Source organism: Pungitius pungitius, chromosome 14 (genome assembly GCF_949316345.1).
Source record: "Pungitius pungitius chromosome 14, fPunPun2.1, whole genome shotgun sequence".
Classification (NCBI taxonomy): Eukaryota; Metazoa; Chordata; class Actinopteri; order Perciformes; family Gasterosteidae; genus Pungitius; species Pungitius pungitius.
In genome coordinates, this window is record NC_084913.1 from 6,066,812 (window position 1) to 6,090,154 (window position 23,343).

The 23,343-nt window shown below is 43.4% G+C and overlaps 7 protein-coding genes across 17 annotated transcripts in view; 4 read left to right on the forward strand and 3 right to left on the reverse strand.

The window, feature by feature from the left end:
- Positions 1–46: 46 nt before the first annotated feature.
- Positions 47–1,730, reverse strand: acyp1 (acylphosphatase 1, erythrocyte (common) type). Of its 3 annotated transcripts, none has more exons than XM_062557268.1 (3): positions 1,602–1,730; positions 555–642; positions 47–434 (listed from the first exon to the last, which is right to left on the reverse strand). In XM_062557268.1, exons 2-3 carry the CDS (start codon positions 633–635, stop codon positions 219–221), a joined length of 297 nt encoding a protein of 98 aa, XP_062413252.1. In that variant the 5' UTR covers positions 636–642; positions 1,602–1,730; the 3' UTR covers positions 47–218. The 3 variants fall into 3 exon arrangements, with proteins under 3 accessions (XP_062413252.1, XP_037342945.2, XP_037342946.2); XM_037487048.2 differs by lacking the exon at positions 1,602–1,730 and adding an exon at positions 830–954; XM_037487049.2 differs by lacking the exon at positions 1,602–1,730 and adding an exon at positions 874–950.
- LOC119227862 (uncharacterized) lies at positions 1,715–3,241 on the forward strand. Its single transcript, XM_037487042.2, has 2 exons — positions 1,715–2,986; positions 3,095–3,241. Exons 1-2 carry the CDS (start codon positions 1,715–1,717, stop codon positions 3,104–3,106), a joined length of 1,284 nt encoding a protein of 427 aa, XP_037342939.2. The 3' UTR covers positions 3,107–3,241.
- Positions 3,242–3,432: 191 nt separating this feature from the next.
- On the reverse strand, positions 3,433–10,775 carry LOC119227860 (serine/threonine-protein kinase Nek9). 2 transcript variants are annotated; one of them, XM_037487037.2, is made up of 23 exons: positions 9,935–10,775; positions 9,334–9,511; positions 9,204–9,259; positions 9,057–9,127; positions 8,869–8,974; positions 8,645–8,776; positions 8,413–8,523; positions 8,255–8,319; positions 8,108–8,158; positions 7,813–8,005; positions 7,601–7,745; positions 7,280–7,480; positions 7,142–7,188; positions 6,877–7,038; positions 6,689–6,800; positions 6,433–6,594; positions 6,114–6,281; positions 5,974–6,033; positions 5,674–5,861; positions 5,410–5,568; positions 5,163–5,267; positions 5,011–5,064; positions 3,433–4,927 (listed from the first exon to the last, which is right to left on the reverse strand). In XM_037487037.2, the coding sequence occupies exons 1-23, from the start codon at positions 10,121–10,123 to the stop codon at positions 4,745–4,747; spliced, it is 2,898 nt and encodes a 965-aa protein (XP_037342934.2). In that variant the 5' UTR covers positions 10,124–10,775; the 3' UTR covers positions 3,433–4,744. The 2 variants fall into 2 exon arrangements, with proteins under 2 accessions (XP_037342934.2, XP_037342935.2); XM_037487038.2 differs by having other exon boundaries at positions 5,980–6,033; positions 9,935–10,774.
- A 525-nt stretch (positions 10,776–11,300) lies between these two features.
- On the forward strand, positions 11,301–13,868 carry LOC119227864 (CD209 antigen-like protein E). Its single transcript, XM_037487046.2, has 6 exons — positions 11,301–11,455; positions 11,546–11,656; positions 11,825–12,088; positions 12,176–12,333; positions 12,733–12,878; positions 13,298–13,868. Exons 1-6 carry the CDS (start codon positions 11,398–11,400, stop codon positions 13,452–13,454), a joined length of 894 nt encoding a protein of 297 aa, XP_037342943.2. The 5' UTR covers positions 11,301–11,397; the 3' UTR covers positions 13,455–13,868.
- A 1,023-nt stretch (positions 13,869–14,891) lies between these two features.
- Positions 14,892–17,338, forward strand: LOC119227863 (C-type lectin domain family 4 member M-like). Of its 2 annotated transcripts, none has more exons than XM_037487045.2 (6): positions 14,892–15,076; positions 15,285–15,401; positions 15,919–16,167; positions 16,284–16,444; positions 16,783–16,910; positions 17,133–17,338. In XM_037487045.2, exons 1-6 carry the CDS (start codon positions 14,959–14,961, stop codon positions 17,287–17,289), a joined length of 930 nt encoding a protein of 309 aa, XP_037342942.1. In that variant the 5' UTR covers positions 14,892–14,958; the 3' UTR covers positions 17,290–17,338. The 2 variants fall into 2 exon arrangements, with proteins under 2 accessions (XP_037342942.1, XP_037342940.1); XM_037487043.2 differs by having other exon boundaries at positions 14,897–15,076; positions 16,281–16,444.
- Positions 17,339–17,475: 137 nt separating this feature from the next.
- Positions 17,476–21,936, reverse strand: ttc8 (tetratricopeptide repeat domain 8). Of its 3 annotated transcripts, XM_037487039.2 has the most exons (15): positions 21,715–21,936; positions 21,345–21,368; positions 21,093–21,213; positions 20,923–20,986; positions 20,655–20,814; positions 20,244–20,333; positions 20,115–20,159; positions 19,922–20,007; positions 19,744–19,831; positions 19,547–19,657; positions 19,289–19,428; positions 18,997–19,171; positions 18,787–18,909; positions 18,193–18,276; positions 17,476–18,076 (listed from the first exon to the last, which is right to left on the reverse strand). In XM_037487039.2, exons 1-15 carry the CDS (start codon positions 21,826–21,828, stop codon positions 17,960–17,962), a joined length of 1,542 nt encoding a protein of 513 aa, XP_037342936.2. In that variant the 5' UTR covers positions 21,829–21,936; the 3' UTR covers positions 17,476–17,959. The 3 variants fall into 3 exon arrangements, with proteins under 3 accessions (XP_037342936.2, XP_037342937.2, XP_037342938.2); XM_037487040.2 differs by lacking the exon at positions 21,345–21,368; XM_037487041.2 differs by lacking the exon at positions 21,345–21,368 and having other exon boundaries at positions 21,093–21,296; positions 21,715–21,849.
- Positions 21,937–22,360: 424 nt separating this feature from the next.
- eml5 (EMAP like 5) overlaps positions 22,361–23,343 on the forward strand; it is a 33,906-nt gene continuing 32,923 nt past the window's right edge. For 3 of the 5 annotated variants that reach the window (XM_037487032.2, XM_062557225.1, XM_037487033.2), the window contains exon 1: positions 22,363–22,916. In XM_037487032.2, coding sequence (XP_037342929.1) covers positions 22,720–22,916 — 197 coding nt within the window. In that variant the 5' untranslated portion in view covers positions 22,363–22,719. Of the gene's footprint in view, positions 22,917–23,343 lie in introns of all 5 variants that reach the window. The other 2 variants (XM_062557227.1, XM_062557226.1) reach the window with 2 other exon arrangements.

The window sequence follows — 23,343 nt, forward strand, 5'->3', positions numbered from 1 at the left end:
TCCCTTAACTCGGTTGCTACAATAAAATTAAACAATGCAATACAGGTTGGAAGGAATTCTATTTTTATTATACTATTATATAGATGTTATGGAGGAAGATAAACACATCCTTTCATTCATTTCATTGCTTGAGCCTCATTCCAACTAATAAAATAAACTAAATAAATAGTATATCTGCATCAAAGTTAATATTTATAGGTACAATCTATACTTTATTTTTATCTTACTATGTTAAAAGATAAGTGTTCTAGGCTATCAACCGCTTTCTCGTTTTTGAACTCCGCCTTGCTTATGCGGGACTTGGGGCTCCCGGTGGATTTTAGCCACTCTTGCATTTCCTTCACGTGGCTTCGTGGGCCTTGAAGCTGCCCCTGAACAGTTCCTGCGTCTGTGTTCTGGACCCATCCCACTAGGCCAAGCTTCCTCCCCTCTGCCTGGAAAATCACACAGGTGGATTATAAAATAAATAAAAATATAACTGATGATATAACTGATGAGAAAAGAATTCACTAGCTTACTTTTGATATTTATCTTTAGGTCACTGTCAAACTCACTTGAGTGTATTTCCGAAAAAACACGCCTTGCACTCTGCCAAAAATTTCATACTCCACTGAAACGAGGTCTTCTTTGCTCATAATGTACCTGGAAAAGGAGAAACGAGACTGTAGCTACCTGAGTGTAGTGTTGTGTATTATTATCAGGTCCCATGGTGCATTGCAGGAGCTAAGGTTAGCTAACGTTACTCCAACCTATATGCTAACATAATTCATGTCTGTAGGTGAAAACCATTTACAACTTGAACATTTTCCATATTTGGTGTATTACTCACGCTGTAAGGATACGGCAAAGCTCGCTATATGTCATATAATTCACCTGAATACTGTTCGTACGCCGTGAGACGAATGTGCTGCTACAATTTCAAAACACAAGGGGCTGCGTTTCCGGAAGCGATCAGTGGACCAATCAGAGAGCACCCAAGATATTTGGTTTCTAGGCAACGAATGCAAACCTAAAAGTCGCAATAGTTAGAATGCCTTTCAGCAGCTCTATTTTTCGATAGGTTGCTAAAACTACTGGTGCTTATCAGTTATCAGTTTTTTGTAAGGGTTTCTCCTTTCCCTTTTTTTGTTATGGCTCATTTATTTAGAGAGTTTTGTTATTCCTTCTCCGCAATGGCTTAAAGGTAAGCTTAACGCTTCAATGACCTTAAAAAACAGCAGAGGACAAGCTGGATCTCCACTGGCTTGCATATTCTAAAGCTTTTGACCATTTAACACTAATCTTTGGCACACTTTATCTGCTGTTTACTTTGTTTTTGGCATGGACGTGTGCCCCCATAGTGATGACTGTATCTATAGTGCAAGGAAAGTACAAAACTACAAATGCCTGAAAACTTGGAAAATGTATCTTAAAGTTTGTGATTTGGTTGCAAGTGAGTTGTTACTGACTTTTTTCAATGTCAAGAATATATTGTCAAGTTCAGTCTGAGGACCTGTATGATTAAAATACTTTTTTTTAACTAAAATTAAACAGGACACTGATTACATGAAAATACGTAAACTTATACTGCAGTTGCACAGCATTTTCCTTCAATGTCTTACCTTTTTGATGCTTTTTCTTCTTCTTAGCGATGATACTGATAACATTCAGTATTTGGTGTGAAGGACTTGGGTTTCACAACAACAAAGCAACCTGAAAGAAAACTGCTTAAGTCATGAGCTCGTACACAGGAAGAAGACAAAGTCCTCAAAGGGGCCACAACAGTGCAGGAAAAATAAATGGCAATGTCTATACACAGGCACAACCTGAACCTGGTGGGAGAGCAGAGGGCCTAAATGGGCCATTTCCAATCAAGCCGGTCTACCACAAAAGATCTGTCCAACCCAGTAAACAAGACATATTTAAACCGTATGATTTAGAAAAAACTGCTATGACAAAACAACCAAGAGACCCTTCGTCGGCCCAGGAACAGCTTACAAATGGCAAAGAAACCAACGGATCCCGAGATCCAAGAAACCGCTCCGACTGCAGAACGCCCAGCGGAGAACTGCAGATGGACAGAGCGATTCATGCGGGAAAGCTCATGCTGCAGGATAAGCTGTGGATCTTAGCGGAAAAAATGAGACAAAAAAAACAGAGGGACGCCGCTGCACTCGATGACCTAAAGAGTGAGGAGCCGAGACACAGCAGGGGACAGGCTGAAAGAGGAAACCCTCAGACCAGATCCAGGCTGCCAGAGCAGCAGAGGAGAGGACCAGCGCACAGAAGGGAAACAAAGGGGCAAGGAAGAGGACAGGAGAATTTTGAACACGTGGAGACACAAGGTCAAGAAGAAGGGGCCAGGGGCACAGGAAGGGAAATGGCAGTCGCAGAGTCACGCGAAAAAGCAACTCACCAGATCACAGTTCCGGAGCAAGAAGTGAGTGGAAAGCTGAGCAAACCACGGTGGGAAAAAGTGAGAAGGGAAGAGGATGAAGAAAAAAACGGCATTTGGGGCGAGACACGTGTGAAGTTGCACAATGGAACGGTGAAAGCAAAAGAAAGATATCAAAGTGCAGCCTCTGCGGGTGATGAAGGTCGGGAGGGAGAGAAGAAATACAGGGAAAGGACATGTGAGGAGAAACGCGTTTCTGACACCGACCGATATACGCCTCAAACGAGTCAGCAGAAGGCTTCTCACGAAGCTGCAACGGGAGGGAGAAAACCATCGGGGGGACCGTCGCGGCCCCCGGCGTCCCATCCCGTCGGGCTCAGCGGACCAGAGCCGGACCAGAACCGGAACGAGGACTCCGGCCTCCAGCTCTTTCCTTGCAAGATTTGCAAGAGAAAGTTTGCAGGCGATAGACTGCAGAAGCACGTCCAAATCTGCGAGAAGGTGAAACGATCACCACGCAGAGTCTTCAACAGCCACCTTCACAGGATCAAGGGATCGGACGTAGAGAAGTTCTTAAAAACGCTGGAAGCCGTACCAGCTACACAAGCAGAGGTAACCACTCGAGTAGTTTGACCACTCGTACCCCCATGGAGTGCTGTTTTAAAGAGTGCGTAATATTGACCGTTTATAATGAAGCATTTTGTTTTGGGTTTTATTCAGGTTTTTAAATAACAAAAAGAAGAAGGAGCCAAGCGAAGATAGCCCGGATCCAAAATGGAACCTCACAGCACAAATGGACTGACCCGTGTAAAAGGTTTGGTTTGGAACCATTTGAACAAGAAGTAATAAAACACAGTGTCAAGTAAACCATCACCATCTCATTGGTTAGTAGTTTCTTAATTCTCTGCTTTGAAGTATTTGCCTTTTCAGATCTTGTCAACAGAAGAGTTGTTTTCTGACTCTTTACCCGACATGTAATCGTATTAATATTAATAAACAGAAATAGCTGCAGTTTTGGTCTTGCATTGTGGAAAATATAAAACATTTGAAAAAAAAAAAAAAATTAACCGCTATGCTTTATTTTGGACTTTTACACAAAGGAGCAGTTTGCAGTAAGAGAAGTGTTTATACAACTGTTATGTCTCCACTACGTTTGGTTAATTGTTGACAAACAGACATTATTTTACACTCATAAAGGCACACATTTACATATTTGCTCAATTTTTTGGTTTCATTAGCTTGCTAAGGCACTCTTAATTGTATTAACGTTGCATTTTGCAGAATCTAAAATCCTGCCAGTGTTCTCGTGGTGGACCGCTGACGGCTTGTAAGCAAACTATGACAGAAGTGTTGAAGTGTTTCACAAACAAACGCACAAACAAACACACATTTGATGTGACACGCACAAACATTCTCAAAACGTGCAACTAGCTTTTTTAAATACATAAAAACAACATTTCAGAAATACCAACAGGTAAAATGGTTAAAATAAGAAAACATTATAGCCACATGGTAAGCTGTATGTTAGATGCCTCCACATGAAAAAAACGGTTCATACGTGTCACAGAGACCTACATCTGTGCTTCCCTGTCAAGAATTCAAGAGTTGATGCTAATAAGAAAAAGTATGCAGCAGCAAATAAAAAAAAATGAAAGTTTTGTGTTTCACACAAATACTTTATAACATGCAAATGTAAAAAAGATATATATATCTGCATGAGATAAGTAAAATATGTTTAAAACATTTCTCATGAATGTGGGTAAACTGTTAGAAACTGTATTTGGCACTTTTAACTTTTTATGGATATTAAATTAAATCAAAATAATTAAAAATTAAAGCAAAGTAAAAGTCAGAATAAATCTGCACAACATCCTGGGAGCCAAAATCTGGACCATTTACAAAAAAAATAAATAAACGTGATCTTTGGATTTTCTATTTGCATTAAACGGCCTTTAATAATATATGAGGCACAAAGGACCAAAGCCTTAAAGCTGACATTGCTTTAAGTCAACAATAGCTATACTCACTATGGTGATGGTCTGTCTGAGGGTCCGGTGCCTCGCGTTGAATCCAGCCAACATGTCAGCATGTGGAGAAACTAGCCAGATGGCTGCACACGGCTGAACACAGGTGTGCAGATGAGGGTCCAAGGTGTTACCCACGGTAATACACAGGTAACGGATAGTAATAACGCAACCTAGCATCCCGTGAAACGCGTGTGCTGCATGCATGACCTCTGTAAACGAGCACGAGACCGCAGGGCGGACTGCATGTCCCGACCAAGCCTCCGATCCCCCCCCCCCCCCACCTAACCCCGGCTGGTTTAGCTTCACATGTCGCTCCCGTAGTCAGGACGCCCGCAGGTAAAAGTCACACGCTGGCCCCCGAGGATCGGCCCCCGTGAATCGCGAACGCGCCTCCTCGCTCTCCTCCGTCCCCGGGCATTCGGGCATCGGAGGTATGGTTTCCGTCGCCGTCGCGTCCCGCTTCCCTTGGCGCCGAGCGACCGATGGCCGCCCAGAGCCTTTCGTTCTCCTTCTGCTGCTCGTTGACCTGGAAGGAGGCAGGGGGCGCCGTGCTGTTACCCCACCGCACGCGCCCGGGATCAAACTCTTTTTTGGGGAAACATTTCTTACCTGACTTTCGAGCCTCAGGATTCTCATGTCTTGATTAGCGAGCATTTCTCGCAACTGCAATAAAAAAAAAAAAAAGCCCTGTTGAATACTGTGGCAACGGGTTGTAGTGAATATATCGGAACCTGCGGCGCTCGAGTGGGCAGATTTCATACCTGTGTGACCTCGTAACTTGCATTGCAGCATGCGCCAGTTTCCCCTTTTTTGCAGACGTCGGCCTCCTCCAGTCCCTTGACTTTATCACAGCTCATGCGTTTAGTCTGAAAGATAGTGGACATAGTGAATGCGTAGTAAAACATAGTAAGAAAAAAACGCAGTATGAACATCAGCTCTGTGAAGCAATTACTTGGAGTACATTACTCGTGTCTAGATAAGCGACAGGACAGGTATTCTGGGCATTACCGACAGGTCCTTCTGAGTGCAGGCTGCTTCTGCAGCGGCCTTCAGCCCTTTCAACTCCTCATAAGGCAGAGTGACGCTCTCGGAGATCGAAGAGAGCCGGTCCGGAACGGATCCCTCGGAGTCTTCTGGCATCGGGATGACCTCGGCATTCTCAAGCTCCTGTCGGATGAAAGCCTCCCTGAATTAGAACACTCGAGTCTCCACTCAGGTTTAAACATTCCAACAAATGTTTCCTTATTCCTAGAAGCTCTCATGATGACAAACATTTCTAAGCCACAGAGGGCAGGAGCTGTCCCCGGTCTGACTCGTCAGCGACATCGCCGGAGTCTCCATGAGGCACCGCTCCGTGTTATCCTCCAGTGTACCGCCGAGACCCCGGTCACGACCGTCCGTCTCCGAACCAGGTTCTATGTCCAGATCCACTGTAGATGTAGATGCCTCTTGGCCCAGTCCTATATCAACATATACACAGATTGTCACAGACGCACAAAAAACGTTGATTTTCGGGTTTAAATGTAGAAAATGAATCAATACACATATCGGTGACCAAAGGAAAGTATGTACCACTACCGACTGATAGTCCGCTGCTGTTAGAGCGAATGGTCTTGGAGTTGAGCACCTTCTCTGCAAAGGAGAAACGATATTAGACGGCTGGCTGCTTGCACGAGTACACTGTGCAAGCGTCTCCGGTTGTGGTTACTAACCCATTATGATAATGGTGTGCCAGCCACGGCAGGAGAGGTCTGGCACATGGTGCAGGGAACCGAAAATAGGCTTCGGCATGGCAGGGCACACCTCTGTACCAAATTCCTTATCAGCCGGCATCCCAAGTCGACCGTTTCCTGCGTTTCCCCATGCAAATATGTGATTGTCTGCAGGCAACACAAAAAAACGGGTGACGATAAATCCTCAGGGCCGAAAGTTAGGGGAAGGAAATGAAAGTGGTACAAACTCTTGACATAGAACCTGAGAAATTAACTTGTTAACGCGACAGAAGCACAACAGGAACAGGTGTGGTCCTACCCAGAGTGGCGGCAATGGTGAAGCCATCCCCACAAGACACTTTGGTCACTTTCTTCCCTCCAAAGGGTCCAACAAGGAGTTGGACACCCTGGTGTTTCTTAAAGTCCTTCACACCCAGCTGTCCGTACTTGTTGCAACCGAAGGTGATCAGACGGCCATGATCTGAGAAGCAAAAAAAAAAAAAAGATGTACAAGTTTTTGGGAAATGGTGAAAACGTTCACTGTGGTGATGAATATCAGCCTCTTGGGAAGGTACCATCAATGGCGGCTGTGTGGGCCTTCCCCGGGGCTATGACCTGAATCTTAAACCTGGCCAGCTGCTTTACCAAAGTCAGTGTAGTGATGTACGGGATCCCATAATAGCCCTGCTGTGGTGTGCAAAGGAAGACAAACATGAACATGGCTGCATCCCCTAAAATCTGGATCAAAAGTAGGAACTAGTACCTCTCCAGTGTGTTTTTTTAGACCAGAGAATCCCTGGTTCAGACCAAGTTTGTTGAATTCATTGTTTCCACATGCTAAGACTTTGCCAGTCTCGGTTAAAAAGAAGGTCCCGTCGCTGGCACACGACACCGAGGAGATGATGGCGCCTTTAGGGATCTCCACCTGGGAAAACCGGACAACAGACGGTACTTTTGATTGCTTAAAAAACACTTTGTATCTTCCTGACTCCTGCAAGGTTATAAGTGTGTGCGCCAGAACATCTTACTTGCATCGGAGAAGAAAAGTCATCCTCACACTCCAGGCCGAGACGCCCTGCAACCAGGAAAACAGAGCAGATCCTCCTGAGAACGCTTATTTTTAATGTATAGAAAAACAACAACAAAAACGGAGCGCCTCTACTTACCATACTCTCCGCAGCCCCAGGAGTAGATGTCCCCGCTCTGAGTCAGGACGGCCACGTGGTGGTCTCCGCAGGAGACCTGCCGGACAGGCCGCTCCTCGAAAAACTCCAAGAGCACCGGTTTCAGAACCTCATTGCCGAACTCTCCCTCCACGCCGATGCAGCCGTAATAGTCCGACCCGAACATGTACATCTGGTCCTCGTCTGCAAATAAAAGATGGGGGAAAAAAAATGAAAAAGCAGCAGAGGGTTCAAAGTGCACCTTCACAGGCAACGTTTATAGTTCTTCATTTCTTGTTTGTAGGGGAGGACGCGGTCCCCTACCGGTGACGCACGCGGTGAAGTCGGCCCCGCAGGCCACCTGCCGGAAGGCCTTCCCCTGGAGCTTGTCCACCTTCTTCGGCTGCCGGTACGAGGCCTGATCTCCCTGCCCCAGCTGGCCCACCATCTTGGCTCCGCCTTGGACGTTCTGAGAAGAGACGTTTTAAGAGAGAGCTCCTTGTGAGCGAAGCACAAGAAGAGCGGCAAATACTCACTGCCCAGGTGTACAGCTCCTTTTCCACGGTCACTACTGCAAAGTGACTCTCTCCCGCGCACACGTGCTGCGCACTGCTACCTCCTTTGAATATGTCCATTTTCTGGGGCGTGAACCTCCCTCCGCCCCAGTAGTACACCTCCCTTGAGCGCGTAGTCACCACGGCAACCGAGGTGTCAGTCACTGTACTCAGCCTGTGGTGCATCCCGGGACATCAGGTGAGTTAAAGGCTACGACATAGTCCTTAAGGGACTTTTACAATGGAGAATATTATGAAACATCTGTCAACAACTTACTTGGGTTTTTTCATAGCCAAACTCAGGAGGGCAACTCGTTCTTCAAGCTCCCTTAAAGAGGGAACAAAGTTGTCAGTGGGTTGACTGATGGCTGTTTGGGTTCTGTTGGAAATACTCTTTAGGATGGAAACAAATCGACCAACTTACTGTCTACAGCAGGAGACGAGTGGCTGGTCCAGGATCTGGTTCGCCGTGGGCCTCTTGGCGGGATCCTTTCAACAAAAAAAACACATCATCAAGGAGTCAAACGGTGGATCGCTCCACAGAGCCGGCACAACAATCCTCTGGTTATTCCCGTCACTCACTGGGTCGAGGCACTCGTACACCTGTTTGATCAATTCGGATGAATACACATCCGAGTTCACTTCCATGGTCCAGTTCCCCTGGACTATTTTCACACAGAGGTTCAGAGGGTTCTGGTTGACAAAAAAAAAAGAGTACGATTTGTTCATTCTGGAGGAGGATTGGGGGGGGGGTCTCTTTTTTTAGATTGAAGACAATAATGAAAAATGTTTTTTAGCAAGTTAACAAACCAACCGTTGCATCGAATGTCCGTGTAAGAGCAAGGACTTCAAAGACGACACAACCCATGGCCCAGATGTCCGATTTGAAGTTGTACTTTGTTCCTTGGCACAATTCAGGTGACATGTAATATGGAGTTCCAACACACTGGATTTACAGAAGAAGAAAAAAAAAAAATGAAAAATATCCATTCATATTTATTGAGTTCATAGCTGGTCTAGTAAAATATGACAACTTACAGTCTCTGCCATTGAAAACTCAGAGTTAAGCTTCTTTGCGAGCCCATAGTCACCGAGCTTGATGAGGTCGGTCTTGGTCAAAAAGATGTTCTGAGTTTTGATATCTCTGCAAGAAAAGAACAAAAAAGAAGAAATTAAAAAACGCAGAGGTCACCAATGAGGGCATGGAAATGTGCTGACTATCTCACCTGTGAAGGATCCCAGCCTTGTGAATGTAGGCCACAGCGGAGGCGATCTGGTACAGGTACCAGATGACCACCTGAAGAAACACGTCAAAGAGTAACTAGAATAGTCTGTTTGTTTGAAACACAGGGCCTGCAACGGTGCACCCATACCTCTTCACTGAAAAGTTTCCCCTTCTGGCGGTTGATTTTATCATACAGGTTTCCTCCTGTGATGAAAAGCCCATTTAGCATTTAGTCACAGACAAAGAGCATTCACGCTAATCCTGTAACATTGATTTACCATTGCAATACTCCAATTCAATGAGCAAGGTGTTTTTATCCACAAAGTGGTTCAAGTAGGCGATGATGTTGTTGTGCTGCAGGATGGAGAGGATGCTTATTTCATTCATGACATCTCTGCTCTCCTTTTCCGAGAGGGATTTCAGCTCCACCTCCTTCCACACCACCAGGGAGTTGTCCTAAGCCACAGGGGGGGACATGTTAGGAAAAAATACTATTGTTATTAAAGGTGAAGAAGGAAAACATTAAAAAAAAAAACAATGGTGTCCCGGTGTCTCTATGTTGCTTGATACCGGTTAACAGAATAGAGAGATACACAGAATAGTAAGATATCGAATTGGTTGAGAATTCATCTATGGGAGGTGGCAAGAAACGGGAAACTGGACGAGAGGATAAAGCAGCAAAGCATATGGAAAGTAACTCATCTAGTTCTCCTTAAGGAATTTCTCACGGGGGGTCACAAAAGTCAGCGGGGACTGACACATCTTGTACAGGAAATCCTGCATCACTTTGCGCACAAAAAAAATCGCGTGGCATTAAGTGACGTCCGTGCCCTTTTTCTTTGTAAAGTGTCTTTTGGGGGCGTCCTAAAGCTCACTCACCTCCGTTCTGCGGTACAGAGTCGCTTCACCAAACGCCCCCCTCCCGAGGATCCGGATAGGAATGTAGTGCAGCTTCTCCTCGTCGCCATTGTACGCGCTCGACGCCGTCGATCTCTCGCTGAACACCGACCCGCCGAACAGGTCCGAGTTTAGCGAGTCGAAATGCCTCTCATCGTCCGCGAGGGACATTTCCTGCCTCGGGACTTTGTTCGGCACAAAAAAAAATGAGGGGTGGCAGTGATGGAAACAACCCGCACGGGCCTTTCGACGACTATTTCTGAAAGAGTGCTACGTAACTCGTAAACACGCGTCTGACATGTCTCTCCCCCCCTCCCACACACACACATACACACACACACGGATACCCGTCAAGTGAATGGTAATAAGTTCCCCGGGTGCCTTAGAAGCCACTTAACACACACACACACACACAAACATACGTACAATGTACGAATAAAGTACAAACACAGCGTAGCAAAATAGTTCGACAGAGTGAGGCGTAAAGAAGAAAAAAATGAGGGCGCTCGGTCAACTCTTTCAGAATTTCAAAACAAAGGTCATAGCTCCGGGAGTGTTTTGGTGTATTTTACGCTGAAAGTCCACCCAGCGTGTTTCCGGTCGCGGCAGTAGTCTACTCGCCTTGACGAGTTGAGCTTTAGCTAAAGCTTCGGTTAGCAAGACAATATGACACTAACGCAATGAAAACATCTAAATGTTGTGGCAATGTTAAAAAGCTAAAACAGCTCCGTAAATTCCGCGTAAGGCGCAGTGGTGGGCGATGTTTAAAATCAGCTCACACGCCGACATCCCGGACACATCCATCGTTTACTCGCGACCAAACCCGGAAACGATCAAATTAAACGGTCCGCTAGGAGTAAACAATAATATTAAAAAAGTAAAAATATTTTTATATACTGATGTTTGGCTACTCTAGAGGCTGTGATGAAAACTAAAAGGGAGAACACGTTTAGTCAACGGCAGTCAGGTGTCATACATACAGATATGTGCACGTTCAGTTCACAATTTTATTTTGATAGCGAAGGAACATAGTTCATGTGAAACATGCATTGTGACACAACTTTCAGAGATTACATTCTATCTGTATAATTCTGCAGGAGGGTTTACAAATAAGCGTTTTTTATGTCTCTCACACCCCGTTGACAAATCACAACCCTTGGTGTGTGTGTGTGTGTGTGTCAGCTGTATAATCTATTATACCTCTCACTATTTGCATCGTGTGCGTAATGAGAATCCAAAAAAAAGAGAGACAACAAAGAAAGTGAGTCAGGAGACATTTTCACATAAGAGATACCGGTTAAAGGGGAGTCAAACACACACACACACACACACACACACACACACACACACACACACACACACACACAGTGTTGTAATATTGACAGAGCAGCCATCTCACACAGATAAAGGTGGCATGCGAGGGGACTTTCTGAGATCAAAAACAGATGGCTAAGACAAGAATGATTTCAAATAATGACGACAGCATGGATGGAAGGAATAATGGTAGGCTTGCCGAATTTGAACCATGACAATTTCAGAAATTACAATGCATTATTATCCAGCCCTTTGAACTAAAAGCGTCTGTCTGTTCAGGATCCACCCGCACAGTCAGAGTTGGGTCCATAAGTCTTCCACTGTATCCGGTGTGTTTAGGACTGCTGAACATTATACTGGTTTTAATCGGTATTGTGATTGGGATTTACTGTGAGTACAACTAATCCAATGCTTGTCTTGTTTAGAGTCACTTTGTAGTACATTGTTGTTCATATACATCCTATCCTTTCAATACTCGTTGCTAAAAAGAAATATTTCTCTGCTGCTCTCCTATAAGATATGACTGTAGAGCGACCCTCTTATATCTGCTAACCACAGGTGGAAAAGTAAGCGGGGAATCCAACCCCTACCAAATAACAGCACAGGACCTCATCCTAGAGGTGAAGCAAATTCAGATCATGCAGACTGAAGTGATCAAAGCTCAAGAAGAGGCCCGACACGCATTGGAGACAGAGCTCGAAAGCCACCGGCAAATGAAACTTCAGCTGAAGCAGGCCGAGGCCCTCAGCGACGGCGTTCAGAGGCAGATTGAGACCCTACAAATGGAGGAAGAAACACTGAAGGCAAATTCATCTGATATTTGTGAGAGCTGTTAACGCATACGTTTAAAAAACATTTGGAATCAAACTTATTCCTCTTGTTGTGACTTTAACTTTTTTCTTTGAACAGTGAAAAGTTGTGGTCGGTGCCAGTCAGGGTGGCTTTTATTCAACACATCGTGCTACTTCCATTCTGAATCCCTACCCTTAAAGAGCTGGCATGACAGCAGGGAGGACTGTCTCAGGCGCGGCGCAGATCTTGCTGTGATTAATAACTTGCAAGAGCAGGTGAGTCTAGTGTCATGTTGGGGGAAATGTAGAGACGAAAAGTGACCCACAATAGATAATGCAGAGGTTTTCAAACTGTGCCAAAAATGACTGAACAATAAACCCCCAAATGTAATAAATAAGACGAATAGTCTCAAGTGACTCTCTGTCTAAGAAGTCAACGACGATTCCACGCATCCTTTTTACTTTTTCGTTACACATTTAATCAAGGTCCATTTTTTTCAAGAGCTTTCCCCATTCCTTCAGTAGCAGATTTAGTAACTCCCAGGTGTGAGAAGAAAAGTACTTTTTAAGACGTTTCAACTTGCAATAGAAGGTAAAAGGCTGCCTAATAACATAACTGGCGGCTTTATACCATCAGCAACACATTGTGATGCTATTCAACATCTGTTCATCTAGGTGAATATTTTCGAAAACCTACCAAAACGAGATCCAAGCATTCGACCGTGGTGGAAGCCGCCAGGAGGCATTTGGATCGGCCTTACGGGTATTCAAGCAGAGGGCAATTGGACGTGGGTAAATAATGTGCCTCTGCAGGATGAAGGGTGAGTGTTTTCATACCTGTTGTTGTGTTCAAAGAATCATGTCATGGTTTGGAATTGGCTCATTGGCTTCCTTCTTGAGAGTTTGTCGATCCATGGCTCTCAATAAAGTAAATCAACTTAATTACCTGAATGTCAAACAATTATGTCACTATCAGACTGTATAGTCCTGAAATGGCCACAAAAATATTTTCCATAGTAGTTATGTTAGTTATCCATGAACCTCAAGTTGCCTCTTCCTGTGTATTCAATATAGACAATTTCAAAGAGATTCATTTTGCTATATTTGCTATATAAACAAATCACATTCTTAATGAGGTCCATACAAATGGCTGCAATGTGGATCTGTTGACCGATTCAAACCAGGGAGACAGCAGGAATTATTATGATGATTGTAAAGTGTATCTTCGGCCTCGCTTTAGGTACTGGATACAAGGGGAACCCAACAACTATCACACAACAGGATCAGAGGGGGAGGACTGTGCAGCACTCATGAACCTGAGAAACGTCAGGGCATCGTGGTACGATGCCGACTGCAAAGGGAACAAGGAATGGTTGTGTGAAAAGGAACCCAACTAGCTGCGGAGAGCATGACCAGCCGAATCCTTCATGTTGACATCCTCTGTGATGTCAACATGATGCTTAGCTTGGCCTGTAGTAAATGTACAAATAACCTCTAGTTCCTTAATGCGTTATTTCTGAGAGTAAGCAAAACTCAAGTGAATAAATTACATTCATGTGTCAACTGCTTTTTACTGCTTTGTTACATGTATTTGACAGATGTAGTGTGTCATTCTCTGTATAGAGCTGGATACAATACATGAAGAATCTCTTTTTTCAAAGCAATACTTTGAAAAAACTTTGTGGGCAGCAGGTGGTTATTATTCATTCATTTATTTTTCATGGAAACCTATAGGCGATAACACAGTTAAATTATTATTTGCGACCACTGTTCATTTAATATCTTCCACAACTCATAATGTCACAACTCTGACTTCATTAAATGACCGTGTCAAATATTTACCACGTTTAAATAATTAAGAATTCATATTTGTTCTACACCTATGATTCAGAAAATGACCTGTTTTCTGATATCACACATAAGATAGAAATAAGTGACCTCCTTATTCTGTTAATCACATTTGGCATTTTCAGTGAGGGATCTGATCCTGACCAAATAGCAGCAGCTGAGCGCATCATAGTGACACAACTTCTGATGACTAGCATTATCATAGCAAGTGATTAAATATTCTTCTTCTTACTTTAACTGTAGGGAAGTTGTGGACGATCTTGGTCAGGATGTTTTTATTAAGTACATTACGCAACTTCCGTATTCAAACAACAATCTCTTCCCCCGGACTTCAGATGCCGTACATGGAAACAGGACACGGCATAGAGACACAGCTCTCCCTTTATAGCTTGGCTCAAAGCGCTGTGACTCAGTAGAACCCCACGTAGCTGCAGGCTCTCCCCATTAAACATTTGCACAAGGTAAAAACTTACAACTGAACCAAAAACTATCATCCAATGCTTTACAGTTACTCATCATTTACTCTCTCGAAAGGACTCACACTGAAGTTTCTTTTCTTTCTGTGACCTCGGTTTGAACTTTCCGCATTAATTGACAAACATCTTACATGTTTTTAGAATTGAAAACAAGATTTTAACTCTGTAATCATATCCATCAGTTATCATTAGAAGATCACCATATTGCTCTAAAATAGAGATGTAGTATTAAAAGTTTGCCTTTGAGGAACTTATGGTCTGTGTACAGGAGGAGGTGACATAATTCATCAATAACATAATTTCGCAGAGCCCTAAAGGACGTGTTCAAGGCCTTCGGTAGTTCAGACACGCCGGTGTTGCCAAATACCTTCAGGTTCCTCATTCAGCTACGATGCGCATCATTATGGAGACAAAAGTGCACTTTAAATCCTCTGCAGCCGCTGTAAATATTTAACAAATTAACCTGATTTTCTGTTTGTAATGTTACACACACACACGCACACACACACTTAGACACAGGGCAAGGTCCTAACAAATAAACCTCGGCGGTTGCGGCAGACTCATTTTAAGCGTCGAAATGGAGGGAGAAGAAGATTCGAGTGGTTCTTTAAATAGTTCATATAACAAACTGATTCATCAAGAGGACTCCAGTGAAGATAATTACAGTCTCAACTCAAACCAAGACAGGCAACAAGGTATAGTAAATGCCTGTGCACACCAATGACAATGTTATAGATTTTATCTAGAAATTCTAAGATATTACTGGAAAACAGTCCCTGTTGTAATTCAACATGTTTCCTTGTTTAGTTTTTAGGTGCACTGTTCAAATTGTTGTACATCTCATTTGGTTTTAATTAGCCTTTCCCGACTCTCTGTATGTGGTTTTGCTTCTACGATCTGTAGTGTCCGTGTTGATGGTGAGGCCTGAATCCCGTTTGGATCATCACAAACTGCTCACTGTAAGCCTGGCGCTGCTTGCTGTCCTTCTCTTAGCAGGTGACGTTGGCCTGGGTGTTTATTGTAAGTTTACTCGCCTCCTCAGATACGCGTGTGGTGATCCTGCATTTCTTGCAGACCCCCGTGTGAACACATACCTGGTCCATAAATGTGATTCGTAATACAAATAAAGATCCTGTTGACAAAACAATTTATTTTATTTAATAAATTCTAAAAGTTCAAGTAGCTATGATGTGTTTGCATTCATCCCTTTCGCCATTCACTTTTAAAGTGGCAGCTAAGGAAGGGGAGTTAAAAGGAAGGAAAGGGAAGTCAACAAACAAGGTAAAACTCTTATAGGTCCGACAGCTGGTTTCTGCTGCCCCCCAGACATAAAAAAAAATGTAGAAGTCAGTCAGCCAACCAATTAAACTAATATATAAATGTATAAAGATGTACAAATGTATTTAAACATATTATACTTATGTTAATTCTGTGGATTCTTCATACTCCTGCGCGCTTATATAAATTATTACATTTACTAGCTACTGTAGGAAATTGTCTATGTAATTGAGAAACACTTTGTCTCGATCCCTTGCAGATAAAAAGCTAACTGATGGACAGGATGCAAATGACATCAGCAGCGAGTTGGCCAAACTGCGAGCTTCTCACGACTCTGCAATCCAAAGCAGGGATGAAGCCAGGAAGCAGCTGGAAAGTGAGATCAACGGGCAGCAACTGACCAAATGGGAGATTGAACACCAGAATAGAAGAACCAAATACTACGAAGAGCTCAGTGACAAAATCCAAATGAAAGTTTCGACGTTGAAGTCCCACATCCCAATGATCAGTGAGAGCTTCTTTCAGTGATTTGTTTGTGTTGTCGAGGTTTACGAGAAAAAAAAACATAATTATTGTGCCTCAAACGACGAGACGTCATGTTTCCATTCTCTTTGGCAACAGAAGACGGCTGCAGGCACTGTCCACCCGGGTGGACCTTCATGAACTTGTTGTGTTACTACTTCCCATTCTCTGAAGTGATGCAACACAGATCATGGAACGAAGCAAGACAGTTCTGCAGAAACCAAGGAGGTGACTTGGCAGTGGTAGACACCAGAGAGAAACTCGTAAGACTCCACATTTATGCAACACCTTGACATTTCTTTTTCTAAATGCAATGTAAATGTATCAGTGGTGAAAGGCGTTTACAGATCCTTCACTTAAATGAAAGTACAAATACAATACAAGAGGAAATACTCCACTAAAGTCCTGCATTCAGAAACACACTTAAATAAATTATGCATTAGCAGCAAAACGACCATTAAGTGGGATGTAAACTTTTAAATGAGAAGTTCTGTCAGTGTTTTACAATTTACAATGTTTTTGAATTGATCTTAGTGTTGACAGGTTGTGCTGATTGTAACTCGTGTATGTGTGTGTTTTTGTACATTTCTGTTGTCGGCAGATGGCAATAACTAGCTTGATAAATAATTATCAACGCCCCTCAGGCCCGAGGGGTTTTTGGATCGGATTGACAGATGTGGAGGAGGAAGGGTCTTGGAAATGGCTGGATGGAACAAGGCTGATTGAGGGGTAACAGTTATATATGCACAGAAAAACAACCATAATTCAAAGAATAATTAAATGCAGTCAAATGTTGTGTGTGTAGGAACTGTTGAGACACTATAACACAATCTCATAATTAAAGCTGTCCATTCATAATACCACTCTTCGAAACCAAGGAATAACTCCTTCTGTTTGCGCTTACAGTTACAGAGCAGTTGTTATTTCTCACCTTCCTATTATCTTCTTTAGATACTGGAATGATGGAGAGCCCAACAATTCGGGTAATGAGGACTGTGGAGCAACATATCCCAACACGAACCCCTTTAAGGCCTGGAATGATGCGCCATGCAATCATGGACTGAAATGGATTTGCCAAAGAACACCAGGTGTTAATGTGGCATTTTGAAGTCACATTTAGTTAACATTTAATTGTTTGAATAAAAACTGAAATGTTTTTTTTAAGACTTTTAAATCTCTCTTTACTGTCATGTGAATATTTGATGAGACTTCAATATTACAAGGAAAGTCCAAATACCAAAAATACATTTGATCCATGAAATATAAAATGTTGGACAAACATTACTATACTGCAATAAATAACATGACTATGTACATATGAATTGCTACTTTACAGACATGTACACTAGAAAACCAGTTTATCACACATATGCATTGTACATTCCTACAAGTCACATGTTGCGTGTCAAAGCAACACTTCAAGTGTAAGTTAGCATCAAGTTGTTAAGTTCAGCTTACAGATGTTACAGATGCTCTTAACCGCTGGAGCTAATTTACCAAAACAGCTGTCTGTTTGGACCTTGTGGAAAGCAAACAATCAGTATCACTGATTGTTTCACTGACTAGTACACTATCAGGGATTCTGTACATCAAAACGGCTGAAGGGGTCAAATGAGAATGGCCAATTTCTTGATTTTCAAGTCTGACTTACCTGCCAAACTCCATTGTAACAACCCTTTGTTCAGGAGTGTCATGGCTACTGCTACAGCGCACCCCTTAACTTTAACTACTGCATTATTCAAACCACACCTTGCTGTTTAAGCGGGCTGGTCGGACGCTCACAGAACCGAAAAGTTCTGCCGAAGTTGCTTGAGAAGCTGCTGAGTGTCGACATGCTCCGGGAAGGAGTTCTCCGACTTTTGGGCGGCAGTGTAGCTGCCTTGAAGGTCTCCAATCTGGAAACAGACCAAATCCTCACATCAGCAGACTGTACTGTGGAGATTATGCTTTTTCTTTCTTTAATTACTGCACTGTTTTGGATATTTAGATGGTTTAAATAGCGACAAACTACCTTTTCGGAGAGAATGGAGAGATTGAAGTGTGGCTCATACATGTGAGGGGCGAGTGACGCTGCCGTCTGCAGGAAGGCTTTGGACTGGACCAAGGACAGGGCGACATTTGTAGTTCAGTCACTTTGTAGTTCAGTTAGTTTGTAGTTCAGTGGCAGTTCAGTTGAAGACTCTAGCGGTTTGGCATTTACTCCCATCTTTGCATTAACTTTGTATGTAATCCAAACGCCGTGTTTGGTGTGCAAACAGCATCAGCTATCAACAAGCCCTCCGGATGTGAATCAAATAGACTTTCAAAGCAAATAGACTGGGTTTGACATCCAAACATCCCTAATGAATGTCGGTTGTGCCCACAAATTACCTAATATGTTTCTCCTTGGATCTTCAGCTTTTGCCTGACTTATGTTAGCACAGCTACGTACCGACTTAAGGCTCAATGTTGTATCGCACAAAACCTTCTCAAACAACAATTCTGTGTCTTACTACATGCTCTACTTAGGTTGGAAAATAATAATGCCCCGAGGACAGGAAAATGATCTAATTTCACATATTTAAACAGCGGCATTAAAAGCTGTGTGACTCAGACATATTTTCACCTGTTCGATGCGACCTTTGCGCAGCTCCAGCACTGCCAGATTGTTGTACGCCTCCGCATGATCATTATTGTTAGTCAAGGCCAATTTAAAACACTGGTAGGCCAGTGTCAAGTCTCCTATGCCCTGTAAACATGGAACACACGACTCATCTATTAAATATGATGAAATCAACCGCCATTCTGAGATACATTTGGAGGATTGTGAACTCACCACAGCCACATGTCCTATGTTGTACCACACATCCGCCTGCTCTTCGTCATTGGCCACCAGGGCCTGAGCCCTCTCGAATGAGGACAGAGTCATGTCGTACTGCTGGGCGTAGAAGCAGCACAAGCCCAGGTTGTTGTACAGCTGGCAGTTATACACCCCCATCTGAAGTAGCCGTCTAGGATTGAGAGGGACGGGGGGGACGGGACGTATTGAATCACAGACGGGATACAATTTCTCGTAACATATAGTGTAACAACACATTTCATAAATGATGCATAGATGCGTGTCGGACCTGTAGAAGCGCAGGGCGATCTCAGGCTGATCGGTGTAGAAGTGGTTGCTGCCTATGCAGGCTATAGCCTCCACGTGGGTGTTGTCCTGCTTCAGCACATCTTTGTAATACTCTGTGGCTGATGAGATGTTGTTCATCTCCTGTGGTAATATCACAGTACAAACATCACAAGATGGCTTCCTCTTTCATTTTCGACATTTGCAACTGGAGTGAGAACTAGGTGGATCCTATAATGACGATCATGGTGACATACTCTACCTCGTGTATGCGAGCGATTCCAGTTAGCAGAGTAACCTCCCCGGGAAAGTGGTCCAGACCTTGCTTGAAAAGGTTAAGTGCTGTTATTGGTTGATCCAGGCGCTGATACACCTTGAGGAAAACACAAACAAGGGGTTTCATAGCTGACACTTGACACCAAGAAAGTATTTTCCAACAAATTGGTAATGCGTCACTACCTTTGCAAGGTAGAGATACGTATCCACCACCTCTTTATGGTTGAGCGCTGATCTAAACTGTTTTTCTGCCTCTCGATATAAACCAAGCCTGCAAATGTCAGAGATATTAAACCTTAGATGAATTCCAAAACAATACGTGAAATGTGGAGCTCCAAACATTTGGGTGCCTGTGAGTTACCTGTAGTAGCATTTTCCGAGCTGAACTTTCCACCACCAGTCTTTAAACTGGGCATGTTCAGTAGCTTGAGCAGCCAGATCTAATGCCTGGGAAATAAAAAAAAAATTGTTGTATGAATAATTGTCAATGGAAAAAAACAAAAAAACATTTTCACATTTTCTTCAGAACAGAAGAAGATTCATAAAACACTTACATTTTTTACATCATTTTCATGATGGAATATGTACTCGAACAATGTCTGAGAAGGGAAAGTATGATTATGTGACATGCCAGAAAAATAAGGATATTTACTTATTTATGCAAGTGGTGGTCTCAATCTTACCCTGGATAATTGTGGTTTTTGGGAATACTTGGCCATATTTAGTCTCGAGAGGTTTATATATGGTCCTTCTGGATTGGTTAACATTGAAGCCTGGAGACACAGTAAAAGGAAAGTCATGCAATGATGATTGCTTTCCCTGTAGTCAATATAGCAATAGAAAACTATTAAAAATAAACAACTGCACGCAAAGATATTGCTGCAATGAAAATGTAACATATTGCATTTTAAAATACTATAGACAAAAATCAATAAAACACTAACATCATGATGGATTTTTTTTTTTTTAAGCTGAAAATATTGATGAAGTTGCTGTGTTTCAATAAAGTAGCTGATGTGGGAAAAACGTATTTGTGTTTGCACATGGAACCCTTTCTGTTGACGCAGACACAATGTCATGGAATATTTACTCACTGTGCCCAGACGAATGAATCTGCCCGAAGCGCTGGTGACAGGACGAGCGGTGCTTGCGGTGCGGGGGGTCTTGATGGCCTGCTCCATTGTCCCAGGACGACCTGACTGTGTGCTGGGCCTCACAAATCCTGTGATAGGACGCCCTGATTGTGTCATGGGCCTAGAATACGGAAAAGTAAATTTAGTCCATGTGTCCCTTACATTGGTGGAAAAGTTATCATAAAATGCAATGGTAGCTACTACAGAATCATTTTCTGGCAGAGAGCACCTGACAGCCGGTGTGGGGCCGCTGCCATGACTTGTTCCAGGGAGCCTCAGTGATGTTCCCGGTCCTGGGAGAAAGTCAAGTCTTATCAATAAGACTGATTTAACAATTGAGTAAATGTATGAATGATTTATTTTTCCAACCGTAAGGGGCAGGGAGGAGTACACACTTACGTGCAACTTGGGCGATAGAGCTTTCATCCAGCATCATCTCAGCAATCCCCTCCTGGTCAACCTCAATTTCATCAATGTATACCATCTCTGTAAGAGCGCGGGTTTTCAAGCTCCATGCAGCCTGAGAAGATCACAAAATGTCAGTCATAGAGAAGGCCTCGGGTGTGATGGGGAGCATGTAAATCCTCCAGGACCTGTCCGGAGCTGCGTTGAAACATTACGAAAAGGGAAGGAATTGAGTAACAAGGTTACCTCTGAGATAAGAATGGAGGAGTCCTTGAGGCAGCATGCAGTGGGTTAGTGAGAGAAGAAGAAGAAGGAGAAGAAAGGTGATGGGATAATGAATGGAAATTTAGTGCAAAGAAGAAAAGAAGTGTAAAAGAAACTTCGTCCGAAGTGCACGGGAACATGTTCCAGAAGCAGATGAGACCAATGAGACCCGATTACGCTAATGCTAATAAATACAACGTAACCTAAGTGAAATAACGACAACCTTCCCTTGGACTAATCGGGATTATGCACCATGTTCGACCGCATTCCTGCGTTAGCAAACAAGGAGGCTTTCCTTAACGGATAATCGCTGGCATGCTAAGCTAGCTCACGGCTAACTACGCCACAGTACCTGGTCGTACGGGTTGTCTTGTAATATTTTAGTGCAAATATCTGAACATTGTTGGAGCTTTCGTCTCCGGAAATAGCTCAACGCCAGGAACAAAGGGTCCATCTTCACCTCCATTGCTTTGTGGGGGAAAGTGTGACGTTAGGTGTAAAAAGTCGGCTACCAAGCTATAAGCGAAACTGGGATGATGCCATACATGGAGGGCGAGACCCAAGCTTCCTCTGTCGCTCGGCAACAGCGGAGGAGGGCGGGGCTTCACTGCTTGAACTTCCTCTCATAAGTTTATATAACGTTGTATATTGTTTTACATTTTTTGTGTTATTTACATCCTCACAAAACTCACATCTAATGGAACATCCACAAATATTAAATATAATAGCTGTTGGAATGCAGGCTTATAATATGTTATGTTAAAATGTAATTTCATTCAACCTTTTTAAGGCGCACATTTTGGCCTATGTGTGTGTGCAAAATGCTCATTCAAAGAATGACACTGTTCATTAAGACACAAGAAGTCATCTAGTTTTGAAATCCAGCGTAACTTTGGACGTAGATGTCGTCTCCATCTTCTCGCTCCTCGAAGATGAGTTAAGGGATCTAATTGGACGATATAAAGGTCCGTCATCTTTGTGGGCGGTGCTTGCAGAATAACTGTGCAGCTCCATCTTTGTAGGATTTGACAGGAGCTTTGACCTGTGTCGAGGAGGACAGCCAGCCTCGGGGAGAAGCAGTGGAAGTAGATTCTCACAATGAGAACAACCGCGTTAAAATAACCTGTTTCTTGAATAGAAACAAAGAGCTCTCATCTTTCCGGAAAGCGAGACAATACCTTTCACGCGACCCTTTGGAAATGCCTAATTTCAACGCTTTCTCCGGACTGGTGGAAATCCAACGGATCTAATGGGACAAGCGGGCTTAACATAAATCCTTTTTTTTTTGGTGAATGACACTATATAAAAAAAACCCTACGCAAGAGCGACAGAGAGAGACACACACGGAAGCGCGGACATGGCTGACAGGACTGCTCCAAACTGCCACCTGAGACTGGAGTGGGTGTACGGATACCGGGGACATCAGTGCCGCAACAACCTGTACTACACTGCCGCCAAGGAAATAGTCTACTTCGTTGCCGGCGTGGGAGTTGTGTACAACACCCGGGAGCACAAGCAGAAATTTTACCTGGGACACAACGACGACATAATCAGGTAGCGTAATGATACACGGAACTATTTGATCCAGCACCTCGGACAGCGCCGGACCCTCATTAGTGAACTAATTGATATAGTAGTGTTGACATTGTGGGTGCTGGTGTCACCTTGTGTAATGTAATATGATTTGTATTTATTTATTTAATTTTTAGCCCAAGGGGGAGGGGGGGGGGCACAGCAGCATCCCCAGTAGTTCATGAGAGGAGTGTCTCTTCAGTGAGGCAGATACTGGTCAGCAGGGGTGAATTTGCTCTTCCTCTCTGTACTAAGGAACTCACTGCTGCCTCTCCTCTCCGCTGCAGGGGCTGCTAGATTATTTCAACAGATTTAATTATCAAACCATTTAATCTATAAAATAGAAGGGAATGACCCATGAGGCTATTTTCATGAGCACAAGGTGATTCTTTTAAAAATGGTGTTTTGT